At 44.8% G+C, this 12,474-nt stretch overlaps 1 protein-coding gene across 4 annotated transcripts in view; it reads left to right on the forward strand.

The window, feature by feature from the left end:
* Positions 1 to 12,474, forward strand: part of opa1 (OPA1 mitochondrial dynamin like GTPase) — a 149,701-nt gene that overhangs the window by 33,062 nt on the left and 104,165 nt on the right. For all 4 annotated transcript variants that reach the window (XM_068042269.1, XM_068042272.1, XM_068042271.1 and 1 more), the window contains 2 exons: positions 3,750 to 3,836; positions 4,740 to 4,853. In XM_068042269.1, the coding sequence (XP_067898370.1) occupies positions 3,750 to 3,836; positions 4,740 to 4,853 (201 nt within the window). The remainder of the gene's footprint in view (positions 1 to 3,749; positions 3,837 to 4,739; positions 4,854 to 12,474) is intronic.

Raw genomic sequence — 12,474 nt, forward strand, 5'->3', positions numbered from 1 at the left:
TTTGTACTCTACGCCTCAATTTAAAAAGCCCAGGATCCCGTATGCCTTTTTAACTACTTTCTCAACCTGCCTTGCTATCTTCAGTGATTTATGTTCCTGCACCCACTTTAGAATTGTACACTTTAGGTTTTATGGCCTCTCCTTGTTCTTCTTACCAAAATATATCACTTCACATTTTTATGCATTACATTTCATCTGCCACATGTCTGCCTATTCCAGCCTGTCTGTGTTCTCTTGAAGTCTATCACTGTCCTCCTCATAGTTCACAATCTTCCAAGTTTTGTGTCTTCTGCAAGTTTTGAAATTGTGCCCTGTATACCCAACTCTGAGTGATTTAATATGTATCAAGAAAAACACTGGTCCTAGTGCTGACCTTTGGTGAACACCGCTGTATGCCTTCCTCAAGTCCAAAAAAGCTACTGTTTACTGTTACTCTGTTTCCTGTCACTCAGCCAGATTTGTATCCCTGCTACTACTGTTCCTCTGTCCCTTTTTTATTCCATGGACCTCAGCTTTGCTGACAACCTATTATGTGGTACTTTATCAAATGTCTTTTGGAAGTCCATATATACGAACATACGAATTAGGAGCAGGAGGAGGCCACTCGGCCCCTCGAGCCTGCTCCGCCATTCAGTAAGGTCATGGCTGAATTGATTTTTCCACATCGCCATCTACCCCTGGTAACCTTTCACCCCCTTATCAAAAATCTATCTACCTCTGCCTTAAGCATATTCAGAGACTCTGCTTCCACTGCCTTTTAAGGAAGACAGTTCCAAAGACTCAGGAATCTCTGTGAGATAAAATTTCTCCACGTCTCTGTCTTAAATGGGCGACCCCTTATTTTTAAACATTGACCCATGGTTCTAGATTCTCCCACAAGGGGAAACATCCTTTCCACATCCACCCTGTCAAGACCCCTCAGGATCTAAAACAAAAACAAGAAATGCTGGATTCACTCAGCAGGTCTGGCAGCATCTGTGGAAAGAGAAGCAGAGTTAACGTTTCGGGTCAGTGACCCTTCTTCGGAATCCCCTCAGGATCTAGTATGTTTCAATCAAGTTGCCTCTTACTCTTCTAAATTCCAGTGGATACAAGCCTAGCCTGTTCAATCTTTCCTCATAAGATAGCCCGCCCATTCCAGGTATTAATCTAGTAAACCTTCTTTGAACCGCTTCCAATGCATTTACATCCTTCCTTAAATAAGGAGACCAAAACTGTACATAGCACTCCAGATGTGGTCTCACCAGTGCCCTGTATAGCTGAAGCATAACCTCCCTACTTTTGTATTCAATTCCCCTCACGATAAACGATAACATTCTATTAGCTTTCCTAATTACGTGCTGTACCTGCGATTCATGCACAAGGACACCCTGATCCCTCTACATCGCAGACCTCCACAGTCTCTTGCCATTTAGATAATATGCTCCTTTGTTGTTATTCCTGCCAAAATGGACAACTTCGCATTTTCCCACATTATACTCCATCTACCAGATTTTTGCCCACTCACTTAACCTGTCTATATCCCTTTGTAGCCTCTTTATGTCCTCTTCACAACCTACTTTCCTACCCACCTTTGTGTCATCAGCAAATTTAGCAACCATACCTTCAACCCCTTCATCGAAGTCATTTATATAATTTGTAAAAAGTAGAGGTCCCAGCACTGATCCCTGTGGCACACCACTCTTTACATCTTGCCAACCAGAAAATTACCCATTTATGTCTACTCCCTGTTAGCTAACCAATCTTTTATCCATGCCAATATGTTATCCCCCACACCATGAGCTTTTATTTTTTGCAATAACCTTTAATTTGGCACCTTATCAAATGCCTTCTGGAAATCTAAGTACAATACATCCACCAGTTCCCCTTCATCCACAGCACATGTAACTCCCTCAAAGAACTCCAATAAATTGGTAAACATGATTTCACTTTAACAAAACCATGTTGACTCTGCCTGATAACTTTCAATTTTTCTGAGTGCCCTGCTATAATGTCTTTAATAATAGCTTCTAACATTTTCCCTAAGACAGATGTTAAGCTAACAAGCCTGTCTCTGCTTTCTGTCTCCCTCCCTTTTTGAATAAAGAAGTTGGATTCACCATTTTCCAGTCTAGCGGAACCTTCCCTGAATCTTGGGAATTTAAAACTAATGTATCAACTATCTCTCTCCTTTTAAGACCCTAGGATGAAGTCTATCAGGACCCAGGGACTTGACAACCTGCAGTTTCACCAATTTGTTCAGTACCGCTTCCCTGGTTGGAATTCTTGAGTTCCTCCCTCCCTTCCATTTCCTGACTTAAAGCTAATTCTGGGATGTTACTTGTATCCTCTATAGTGAAGACCGATGCAAAATACCTGTTCAATTCATCTGCCATCTCCTTATTATCCATTATTAATTCCCCAGACTCAGTTTCTATAGGTCCAACGTTCACTTTGTTGACTCTTTAAAAAAAAAATATCTATAGAAACTCTTACTATTTGTTTTTATATTTCTAGCTAGCTTTCTCTTGTACTCTAATTTGACCTTCCTTATCAATCTTTTAGTCCATCTTTGCTGTTTTCTATATGCCGTCCAATCTTCTGGCCTGCCACCCATCTTTGTGCAATTATATGCTTTTACTTTAAGTTTGATACTATCTTTAACTAGGGATGGCGGCCCTCCCCCCTTTGGAATTTTTCTTTCTCATTGGAATGTATCTATTTTGTGTGTTCTGAAATATCCCCTTAAATGTCTGCCACTGCATCTCTATTGACCTATCCCTTAACCTAATTTGCCAGTTTACTTTAGCTAGCTCTGCTTTCTTGCCCTCGTAATTTAAGTTTAAAATACTGGCCTTGGACCCATTCTTCTCTCCCTCAAACTGAATGTAAAATTCAGTCATATTCTGATCGCTGCCACCAAGGGGTGTCTTAACTATGAGGTCATTAATTAATCTTATCTCGTTACACAATACTAGATCTAGTATAGCCTGCTGTCTGGTTGACTCCGGAACGTACGGTTCCAAGAAATTATCCTGAAAACATTCTATGTACTCCTTATCTGGGCTACCTCTGCCCATCTGATTTTTCCAGTCTATATGTAAGTTAAAATCCCCCATGATTATCTCCGTACCTTTCTGACAGGCTGCCATTATTTCTTCTTTTATACCCCATCCTACAGTGTGGTTAACATTAGGTGGCCTGTACACCACTCCCACAAGTAACTTCTTGCCTTTATGATTTCTCATCTCTACCCAAACTACTTCTACATCCTGGTCTCCTGAACTTAGGTCATCCCTCTCTATTGCGCTGATACCATCATTAATTAACAGAGCGACCCTTCCACCTTTTCCTGGCTTCTTGTCCTTCCTAAATGCCATGTACCCTTCAACATTCAGGTCCCAATCCATGCCATCCTGCAGCCATGTCACTTTAATGGCTATATACCACAGCACCCACATTACCTCACCAAAAACTCAATGAAGTTAGTTAAACATGATTTGCCTTTAACAAAATGTGCTGGCTTTCCTTAATTAATCCATCCTCGTCCACATGACTTATTTAATCCACCCTTGTCCATGTGTCCAATTTAGCTGAATTCAGAGGAAAGCCTCAATTTGTGAACTTATTGTTAAAGGGTTAAATGATATGTTTTTGGAAGTATTGAGTTGAAAAGTTATTCAACTGACGCCCTCACTTAAAGTTCTATTATGTTTTGTGCTGTATTAGATTATTATGCATCTTAAACAAAAGAACTCTTTCTTTTCTAGAAGTCTTTGATTGACTTGTATTCTGAAGTATTGGACATTCTATCAGACTATGATTCCAACTACAATACCCAGGACCATCTCCCAAGGGTGAGCAGAAAATTGTAATTGTTTCTAATTGCCTAAGGAATATCCTAGGATATGATCAAACAAATGAGAGTTGGTAGCACAGCATGTCAGATACTAAGAAATGTAACTGTTTTTAAAAATGATTTTCATACACAAGAAATAGGAGCAGGAGTAGACCATATGGCTCATCAAGTCTGCTCTGCTCAGCACAAACATGGCTGATCTTGGGCTTCAATTCCACTTTCTCACCTGCTCTCCATATCCCTTGAATCCCTGAGATACCAAAAATCTGTCTATCCCAGCCTTAAATGTATTCAACGATGGAGCATCCACAAGCCTCTGGGGTAGTGAATTCCAAAGATTCGCAACCCTTTGAATGAAGTAATTTCTCCTCATCTCAGTCATAAATGATCAACCTCTTATCCTGAGACACTGCCCCTATGTTTTAGATTCCCCAACCAGTGGAAACAATCTCTGTGTCTACACTATCGAGCCCCTTCAGAATCTTAATATAAAAGCAAAATACTGCGGATGCTGGAAATCTGAAACAAAAACAAGAAATGCTGGAATCACTCAGCAGGTCTGGCAGCATCTGTGGAAAGAGAAGCAGAGTTAACGTTTCGGGTCAGTGACCCTTCTTCGGAACTGAAGAAGGGTCACTGACCCGAAACGTTAACTCTGCTTCTCTTTCCACAGATGCTGCCAGACCTGCTGAGTGATTCCAGCATTTCTTCTTTTTGTTCCCTTCAGAATCTTGTATGTTTCAATGAGATCACCTCTTCTTCTAAACTCCAGAGAATATGGCCCAATTTACTCAGCCTCTGATCATAGGTCAACTCCTTCATCCCAGGGACCAATTTAGTGACCCTTTCATATCTGTTTCCACTGTTTTACTTTTAATTAGTGCAAGTTATTTTCTTCTAGGTAGTTGTAGTTGGAGATCAAAGTGCTGGGAAGACCAGTGTTCTGGAAATGATTGCCCAAGCTAGAATATTTCCTCGAGGATCTGGTGAAATGATGACTCGTGCACCTGTCAAAGTGAGTAGATAAAACTTGTTAAGGGAAAGCTATACAATATGAGTGTAAGCATTAGAAAGTGTGAGTACTGAACCTTGGATAAGTAGCAATTGCTTTTCCATTTTTGTAAATTATTCTAATTCTCAAGCTGATTGTAGAGCCTTGATTTGAACCATTGGTGGGCCACTTAAAAAAAAAAGGTATGTACTCCTCGGTATTTGTTAATTTATAGTACTATGCCATGTACTAAGTCTAAGCAGACTGTTGTCTTTGATGTCAGAACCAACATTCCCTTAAAATTTTGTTGTTGTGCTCAACCAGTTTTTTCATTGCACAGTGCCTTTAAATATTTTTGCATGGCCTCATGTTACTTATCACCGAATATGTCCTGCACTGTACTTTCTAGGCTGCTGCGTGGCCACTGACTTCCACAATTTAGTGGAAACATTGGTCAGAGCTCTGAAACAATTGCCACAAGGTCTCAACATAGAAGCTAAGATTATTTGCAATGTAGACTTTTTCAAGAATTATAGCAAGCATTTGAGTTGAAGTACTTCCAGTTTTTAGTACACAGTAAATTTTAAATTGGAGTGACATACTTTTTTACATGTGTGTTTTAGTGCTGGGCGGGATGCTGGTGCAAAGAAGAGAGGCATTATATTTTTTAAAGAAAATAAATACTTAAATTGGGTATATATAGTTCCCTAATGAGATGGGCTCAGCTAGTTAACATAGCTGAGTCACCCAAACCAAAATGGTTGAATATTTGGTTCTGATCTGTCCAATGCTACCTAATCCCAGCCCAGGTATCGGTTTTGGTGCTACAATTGGCTACAGAGTTCAAATCAGGTAAGGGGAAATTGATTAGTGCTTCCATTCCTGATCACTATCTAGCAATCTCTTCTAGATATTGAATATTGGCAGGAGTGGAATTGGCTGTGAGCCCTTGCATTTAGTATACCCCACCAGCGCACACGAGGGACGAAATTTTGTGAGGCCAGCAGGAGCAGGAGTGCAGCCGTTGGAGGGGGCCGGAGAATGGCGACGGATGCACCCGCCCAGAAATCCGACATCGTAACGTCTGTTCCGGATTTAATCAGCAGCGGGAAAGCTCCAAGGCAGCGTTGCTTCCCCAATGTGACAGACTGCGATTTAAATTGTTGAACAGGTCATTTTGATATATTAGCATGCAATTGATCATGATTCCATGGAGGGTTTGGAGTTAAATGAATGGTGGGCAGGCCTCGCATTCCTTTGGATCCCCAGCTTTCAAAAAGTAGCGGCACTGAGGCAGCCATGAGGAGCAGTGGATAGGGGAAGTGGGGGGAGCAGAGGCTGTTGTTGGCCTTAAGTGCTGTGCACTCTGCACGAGTGGGCTTGATCTCTGGTGGCCATGCTACTGGGTGAGAGGATCGGGTGGCCCTAGTACTGGGTGTAGGGCTGGCTCTCAGCAAGGGTAGGACAATCTTCACATTCATGTGCGGAGATTCCAGTCTTGCCATCCGCTGCAATTTAATTCAGTTCAAATTAATCTGGAATTAAAAAGCCAAAAAGCTATTCTAATGTAGGCCATGAAACCATTGTCGATCGTTGTAAAAACCCATCTGGTTCACTAACGTCCTTTAGGGAAGGAAATCTGCTGTCCTTACCTGATCTAGCCTACATGTGACTGCAGACCCACAGCAATGTGGTTGACTCTTAAATGCCCTCTAAAATGGCCTAGCAAGCCACTCAGTTGTATCTAATTGCTACGAAGTCAATAAGGAATGAAACCAGATGGACCACCCGGCATCGACCTTGGCACCGGAAACGACAACAGCAAATCCAGCCCTGTCGAGTGGGGGATGTGCTGGGCGATGAGGTTACAGATTGTGGTTGAGTACAATTCTGCTGCTGCTGATGGCCCACAGTGCCTCATGGATGCCCAGTTTTGCATTGCTAGATCTGTTCAAATTCTGTCCCATTTTAGCATGGTGCTTGCGCCACACATGGTGAAGGGTATCCTCAGTGTGAAGATGGGACTTTGTCTCCACAAGGACTGTGCGGTGGTCACTCCTACAAATACTGTCATGGACAGATGCATCTGCAGCATGCAAATTGGTGAGGACGAGGTCAAGTATGTTTTTCCTCCTTGTTGGTTCCCTCACCACCTGCCTCCGACTCAGTCTAGCAGCTGTGTCCTTTTGGACTCAGCCAGCTCAGTCAGTAGTGGTGCTACTGAGCCACTCTTGGTTATTGCTATTGATGTCCCCCACCTAGAGTACATTCTGCGCCCTTGCCACCCTCAGTGCTTCCTCCAAGTGGTGTTCAACATGGAGGAATAAAGTCCCTTGCACAGTCCTCCTTACTAACATCTGGGGGCTTGTTCCAAAGTTGGGAGAGCTGTCTCACAGACTAGTCATGCAACAGCGTGACATAGTCATACTCACGGAATCATACCTTACAGACAATGTCCCAGACACTGCCATCTCCATCCCCAGGTATGTTCTGTCCCACTGGCAAAGCAGACCCAGCAGAGGTGGCGGCGCGGCTCAGTGGTATACAGTTGGGAGGGAGTTGCCGTGGGAGTCCTCAAAATCGACTCCAGACCCCATGAAGTCTCATGGCATCAGGTCAAACATGGGCAAGGAAACTTCCTGCTGATTACCACCTACCACACCCCTTCATCTGATGATTCAGTACTCCTCCATGTTGAACACCAATTGGAGGAAGCACTGAGGGTGACAAGGGAGCAGAACGTACTCTGGGTGGGGACTTCAGTAGCACCACTACTGACTGAGCTAGCTGAGTCCAAAAGAACATAGCTGCTGGACTGGGTCTGTGGCAGGTGGTCAGGGAACCAAAAAGAGGGAAAAACATTCTCGTCCGCACCAATCTGCCTGCTGCCGATGCATCTGTCTATGACAATATTGGTAGGATTGACCAACGCACAGAGACAAAGTCCCATCTTCATATTGAGGATACCCTCCATGGTGCTTTGTGGCATTGCCACCGTGGGATAGATTTCGAACAGATCTAGCAATGCAAAACTGGACATCCATGAGGCGCTGTGTGCTACCAGCAGCAGCAGAACTGTATTCGGCCATAATCTGTAACCACATGGCCCAGCATATCCCCCACTCTACCATTACTATCAAACCGGGCGATGATCCCTGGTTCAATGAGGAGTGCAGGAGGGCATGCCAGGAGCAGCACCAGGCGTACCTCAAATGAGATGGCAACCTGCTAAAGCTACAACCCAGAATTACTTGCGTGCCATACAGCATATGCAGCACTCTATAAACAGAGCCAAGCGATCCCACAACCAACGGATCAGATCTAAGCTTTGCAGTCCTGCCACTTCCAGTCATGAATGGTGATAGACAATTAAACAACTAACTGGAGGAGGTGGCTCCACAAATATCCCCATCCTCAATGATGGGGGACCCCAACATATCAGTGCAAAATATAAGGCTGAGGCATTTGCAACAATCTTCAGCCAAAAGTGCCGAGTGGATGATCCATCTCGGCCTCCTCCTGAAGTCCCCAGCATTACAGGTGCCAGCCTTGAGCCAATTCGATTTACTCTGCGTGATATCAAGAAACGACTGAAGGCACTGGATACTGCAAAGGCTATGGGGCCTGACAACATTTCGGCAATAGTACTGAAGACCTGTGCTCCAGAACTCGCTGCACCCCTAACCAAGCTGTTCCAGTACAGCTACAACGCTGGCATCTACCTGGCAAAGTGAAAAATTGCCCAGGTATGTCCTATACACAAAAAGCAGGACAAATCCAACTCGGCCAATTACCGCCCCATCAGTCTACTCTTGATCATCAGTGAAGTGATAGACAGTGTCGTTGGCAGTGCTGTCCAGCAGCACTTGCTTAGCAATAACCTGCTCAGTGATGCTCAGTTTGGGTTCCGCCAGGGTCACTCAGCTCCTGACCTCATTACAGCCTTGGTTCAAACATGGACAAAAGAGCTGAACTCGAGATGAGGTGAGAGTGACTGCCCTTGACAACAAGGCAGCATTTGACCAAGTATGGCATCAAGGAGCCCCAGCAAAACTGGAGTCAATGGGAGTCGGGGGAAAACTCTCCGCTGGTTGGAGTCGTACCTAGCACAAAGGAAGATGGTTGTGGTTGTTGGAGGTCAATCATCTGAGCTCCAGGACATCACTGCAGGAGTTCCTCAGAGTACTGTCCTAGGCCCAACTATCTTCAGCTGCTTCATCAATGACCTTCCTTTAATCATAAGGTCAGAAGTGGGGATGTTCGCTGATTACACAATATTCAGCACCATTCACGACTCCTCAGATACTGAAGCAGTCTGTGTAGAAATGCAGCAAGACCTGGACACTATCCAGGCTTGGGCTGATGAGTGGCAAGTAGCATTCGCACCACAAACGTGCCAGGCAATGACCATCTCCAACAAGAGAGAATCTAACCATCTCCCCTTGACATTCAATGGCATTACCATCACTGAATCCCCCACTCTCACACCCTGGGGGTTACCATTGACCAGAAACTGAACTGGAGTAGCCATGTAAATGCCGTGGCTACAAGAGCAGGTCAGAGGTTAGGAATCCTACGGCGAGTAACTCACCTGCTAACTCCCCAAAGCCTGTCCACCATCTACAAGGCACAAGTCAGGAATGTGATGGAATACTCTCCATTTGCCTGGATGGGTGCAGCTCCAACAACATTCAAGAAGCTCGATACCATCCAGGACAAAGCAGCCCGCTCCACCACCGACGCACAGTGACAGCAGTGTGTACCATCTACAAGATGCACTGCAGCAACACACCAAGGCTCCTTAGACAGCACTTTTCAAACCCACAACCTTACCACCTAGAAGGACAAGGGCAGCAGCTGTATGGAAACACCACCACCTGCAGGTTCCCCTCCAAATCACACACCATCCTGACTTCAAACTATATCGCTATTCCTTCACTGTCGCTGGGTCAAAATCCTGGAACACTCTTCCTCACAGCACTGTGGATGTACCTACCCCACACAGACTGCAGCAGTTCAAGAAGGCAGTTCACCACCACCTTCTCGAGGACAATTAGGGAGGGGCAGTAATGCTGGCCTAGCCAGCGAAATCCACATCCCATGAATGAATAAACAAAAAATTGTCATGTATGTAACATGCTACATTTGTGATAAAATGGACCTTTTGAATTAGGTAACCTACAGTTTTTTTTATCAGGACACTTAGCTCAAAGTTAAAATTGTTAAGTTAATGTTGCACCATTTGTTATACCATTGATTAAAATTAGTTTTAAATATATTTTGATTACTACTTCAAGCAAGCAAACCTTTAACAATTAAACATAAAATAAGTACCATATATCACGGCGTGTAAGTCGACCCAGTGTATAAGATGACCTCATTTTTCCAGGCCCAAGAATCATGTTTTTGCATGCCTGTGTTTGCTGACAATGCAATCACTAGGTAGCGCAGTACTTGCACATGCACAATTGCAGGCTCTTCAACTGGAACGTCAGTGTCTGCGAAGTTCAGGCAGCTGCCAGGATTAAAGATGGCACTGCTCAATTTATCACAGGAAATGCTTATGGCTAATTCGTTCCAGCAAATGAACTTTACGTTAAGTTGGATGGAAGCCCAGTAATATACTAGTATGTAGTTATAGGATACTAACTGTAATCCTCAGATTCATTTAATATTCCAGTAATCATAATAAATATAAAATATATAAATATTTTATGATTGAATTTCCATTGGAAGATAGTGAATTGGCACCCCGATTGAAAATCGGGCAGAGTATAAAATGTACTGACAATTCGTTATTGTGATTCGTTTATATGACTGACCAGGACTGATTTCACCTGAATGCAGCTACTCGCTCCTGCCCCACTGGCCGCTCTCCCCCCTCGACAACTCGCTTTCTCTCCCTCCTCCCTTCCGGCCGCTTCCCCCTCTTCAGCCGCTCGTTCCAGACCTCGCTGCTCCCCCAAAGCCCGCCCCCCCACCCGCCCCAGCCAATTGTTCCCCTTTCGCGCCACCCCGCTCTCGGGTCGCTCCCCACCCCCTCCCCCTCCAGCTGCTCGCTCCAGGCCATGCTGCTTCCCTCCTCTCAGCCACTCGCTCCCATGTTTGATCGTTCTCCGCGTGCCGCCCGAAGAAGCAAGGCAGGCCGCAAGGGGAGACGAGGCGACGTAGGAGCGAGTGGCCGAGAGGAGGGAGGCGGCGCAGCCTAGAGCTAGCAGCTGGCAGGGTGGGTGAAGGGGAAGCGGAGAGCAAGCGGCCGGAGAGCGGGTGGCGCGAAGCGAGGAGGCTGGGGAGTGAGGGGGAGCAGCAAGGTCTGGAGCAAGCAGCTGAGGGGAGAAAGCGTCGAGGCCCAGAGCGAGTTGCTGAGAGGGGAGAGCAGCTAGTGGGGCGGGAATGAGTAGCGGGTATCGAGTTCCAGCTTCAAAATATCCTAATTCAGACGCTTCCTTCAGCTGACTGAGGGGCTGGATACCCAATGACGTTTTATCGTGCATGCGTGAAGATGAACCAGGCGCTGATGGGCAATGACGTTGCCAATGTGCGATGATGTCATCCTGCTCATGTGCCACTTAGTCCTGGCAGGATGTTGCTGCGCATCTTGGCGCACACTGATGATGTCAGCGGGCCACTGTGCTGTCAGGAATCACTTTGATTTTGGATATACTTGGTGAAAAATGTCAACCCCTTTTTCAGCCACGACATGCTATAGTTGTATTAGTAGTCAGCCTCAATTTTTTTTGCCCACGAGTGCATGTTTTACTTACCTTCTAACTTGGCACAGAGGATCAAGCAGGCGATACAAGCTGTGTTGCGAAGATGCACTGGAGTTTAAGACATGCCTACACTGAGCAAACCCCGTGTGGTGAATGGTGAAGAGAAATGGGTCCTCCAGCAAAACGCATGAACTATGAAGCTGATTTCAAGGTAAAGGTCATAACAGTTGCTAACTCGTCATATAACTGTGCTGCAGCGAGTGAATTCAGTGTTGGTGAAAAACTGGTGCAAGGGATGGAAGAAGGAGGAATCCGCTCTTAAGAACATGCCCAAGACCAAATGTGCCATGAGAGCAGGGACCAGTCATTGGCCTGATCTTGAGAAGCATATATCAGAATGGGTCCTCAAAAATTGTCAGAATAATTGCAGCACCAGAAATGCAATATGCACTTAAGTGGGCCAAATCAAACCCTGAGTCCGGCAAAGATTTCAGAACAACAGCTAATTGATGTAGCCACTTTATGGAAGGAAAATGCCAAGTGTTGCGGCAGAAGACCAGGGTTGCTCAGAGACTACCAAAACACCTCCGTGCCAAAATTACCAGTTTCCTGCGATTCTTCATCAGACAGCGGCAAAAAATGAGTACCAATTATATCACATTGGTAACTTGGATGCAACACCCATGAATTTCAAAATGCCCAGCAACTGAACTGTAGAGTGGAAAGGTTCGAAAACAGTTCTAGTAAAAACCATAAGACATAAGAAGACAAGATTCACGGTACTAGCATATGTGGCTGATGGAACGTAATTAAACCTAAGGTAATTTTCAAACATAAAACCATGCCGAACATCAAGTTCCCTGCAGGAGATTTTGTGCATGCCCATGACAATAGTTGGAGGGATGAGGATGGAGTAATGTTATGGATTTAAA

This window comes from Heterodontus francisci, chromosome 11 (genome assembly GCF_036365525.1).
Source record: "Heterodontus francisci isolate sHetFra1 chromosome 11, sHetFra1.hap1, whole genome shotgun sequence".
Taxonomy (NCBI): domain Eukaryota; kingdom Metazoa; phylum Chordata; class Chondrichthyes; order Heterodontiformes; family Heterodontidae; genus Heterodontus; species Heterodontus francisci.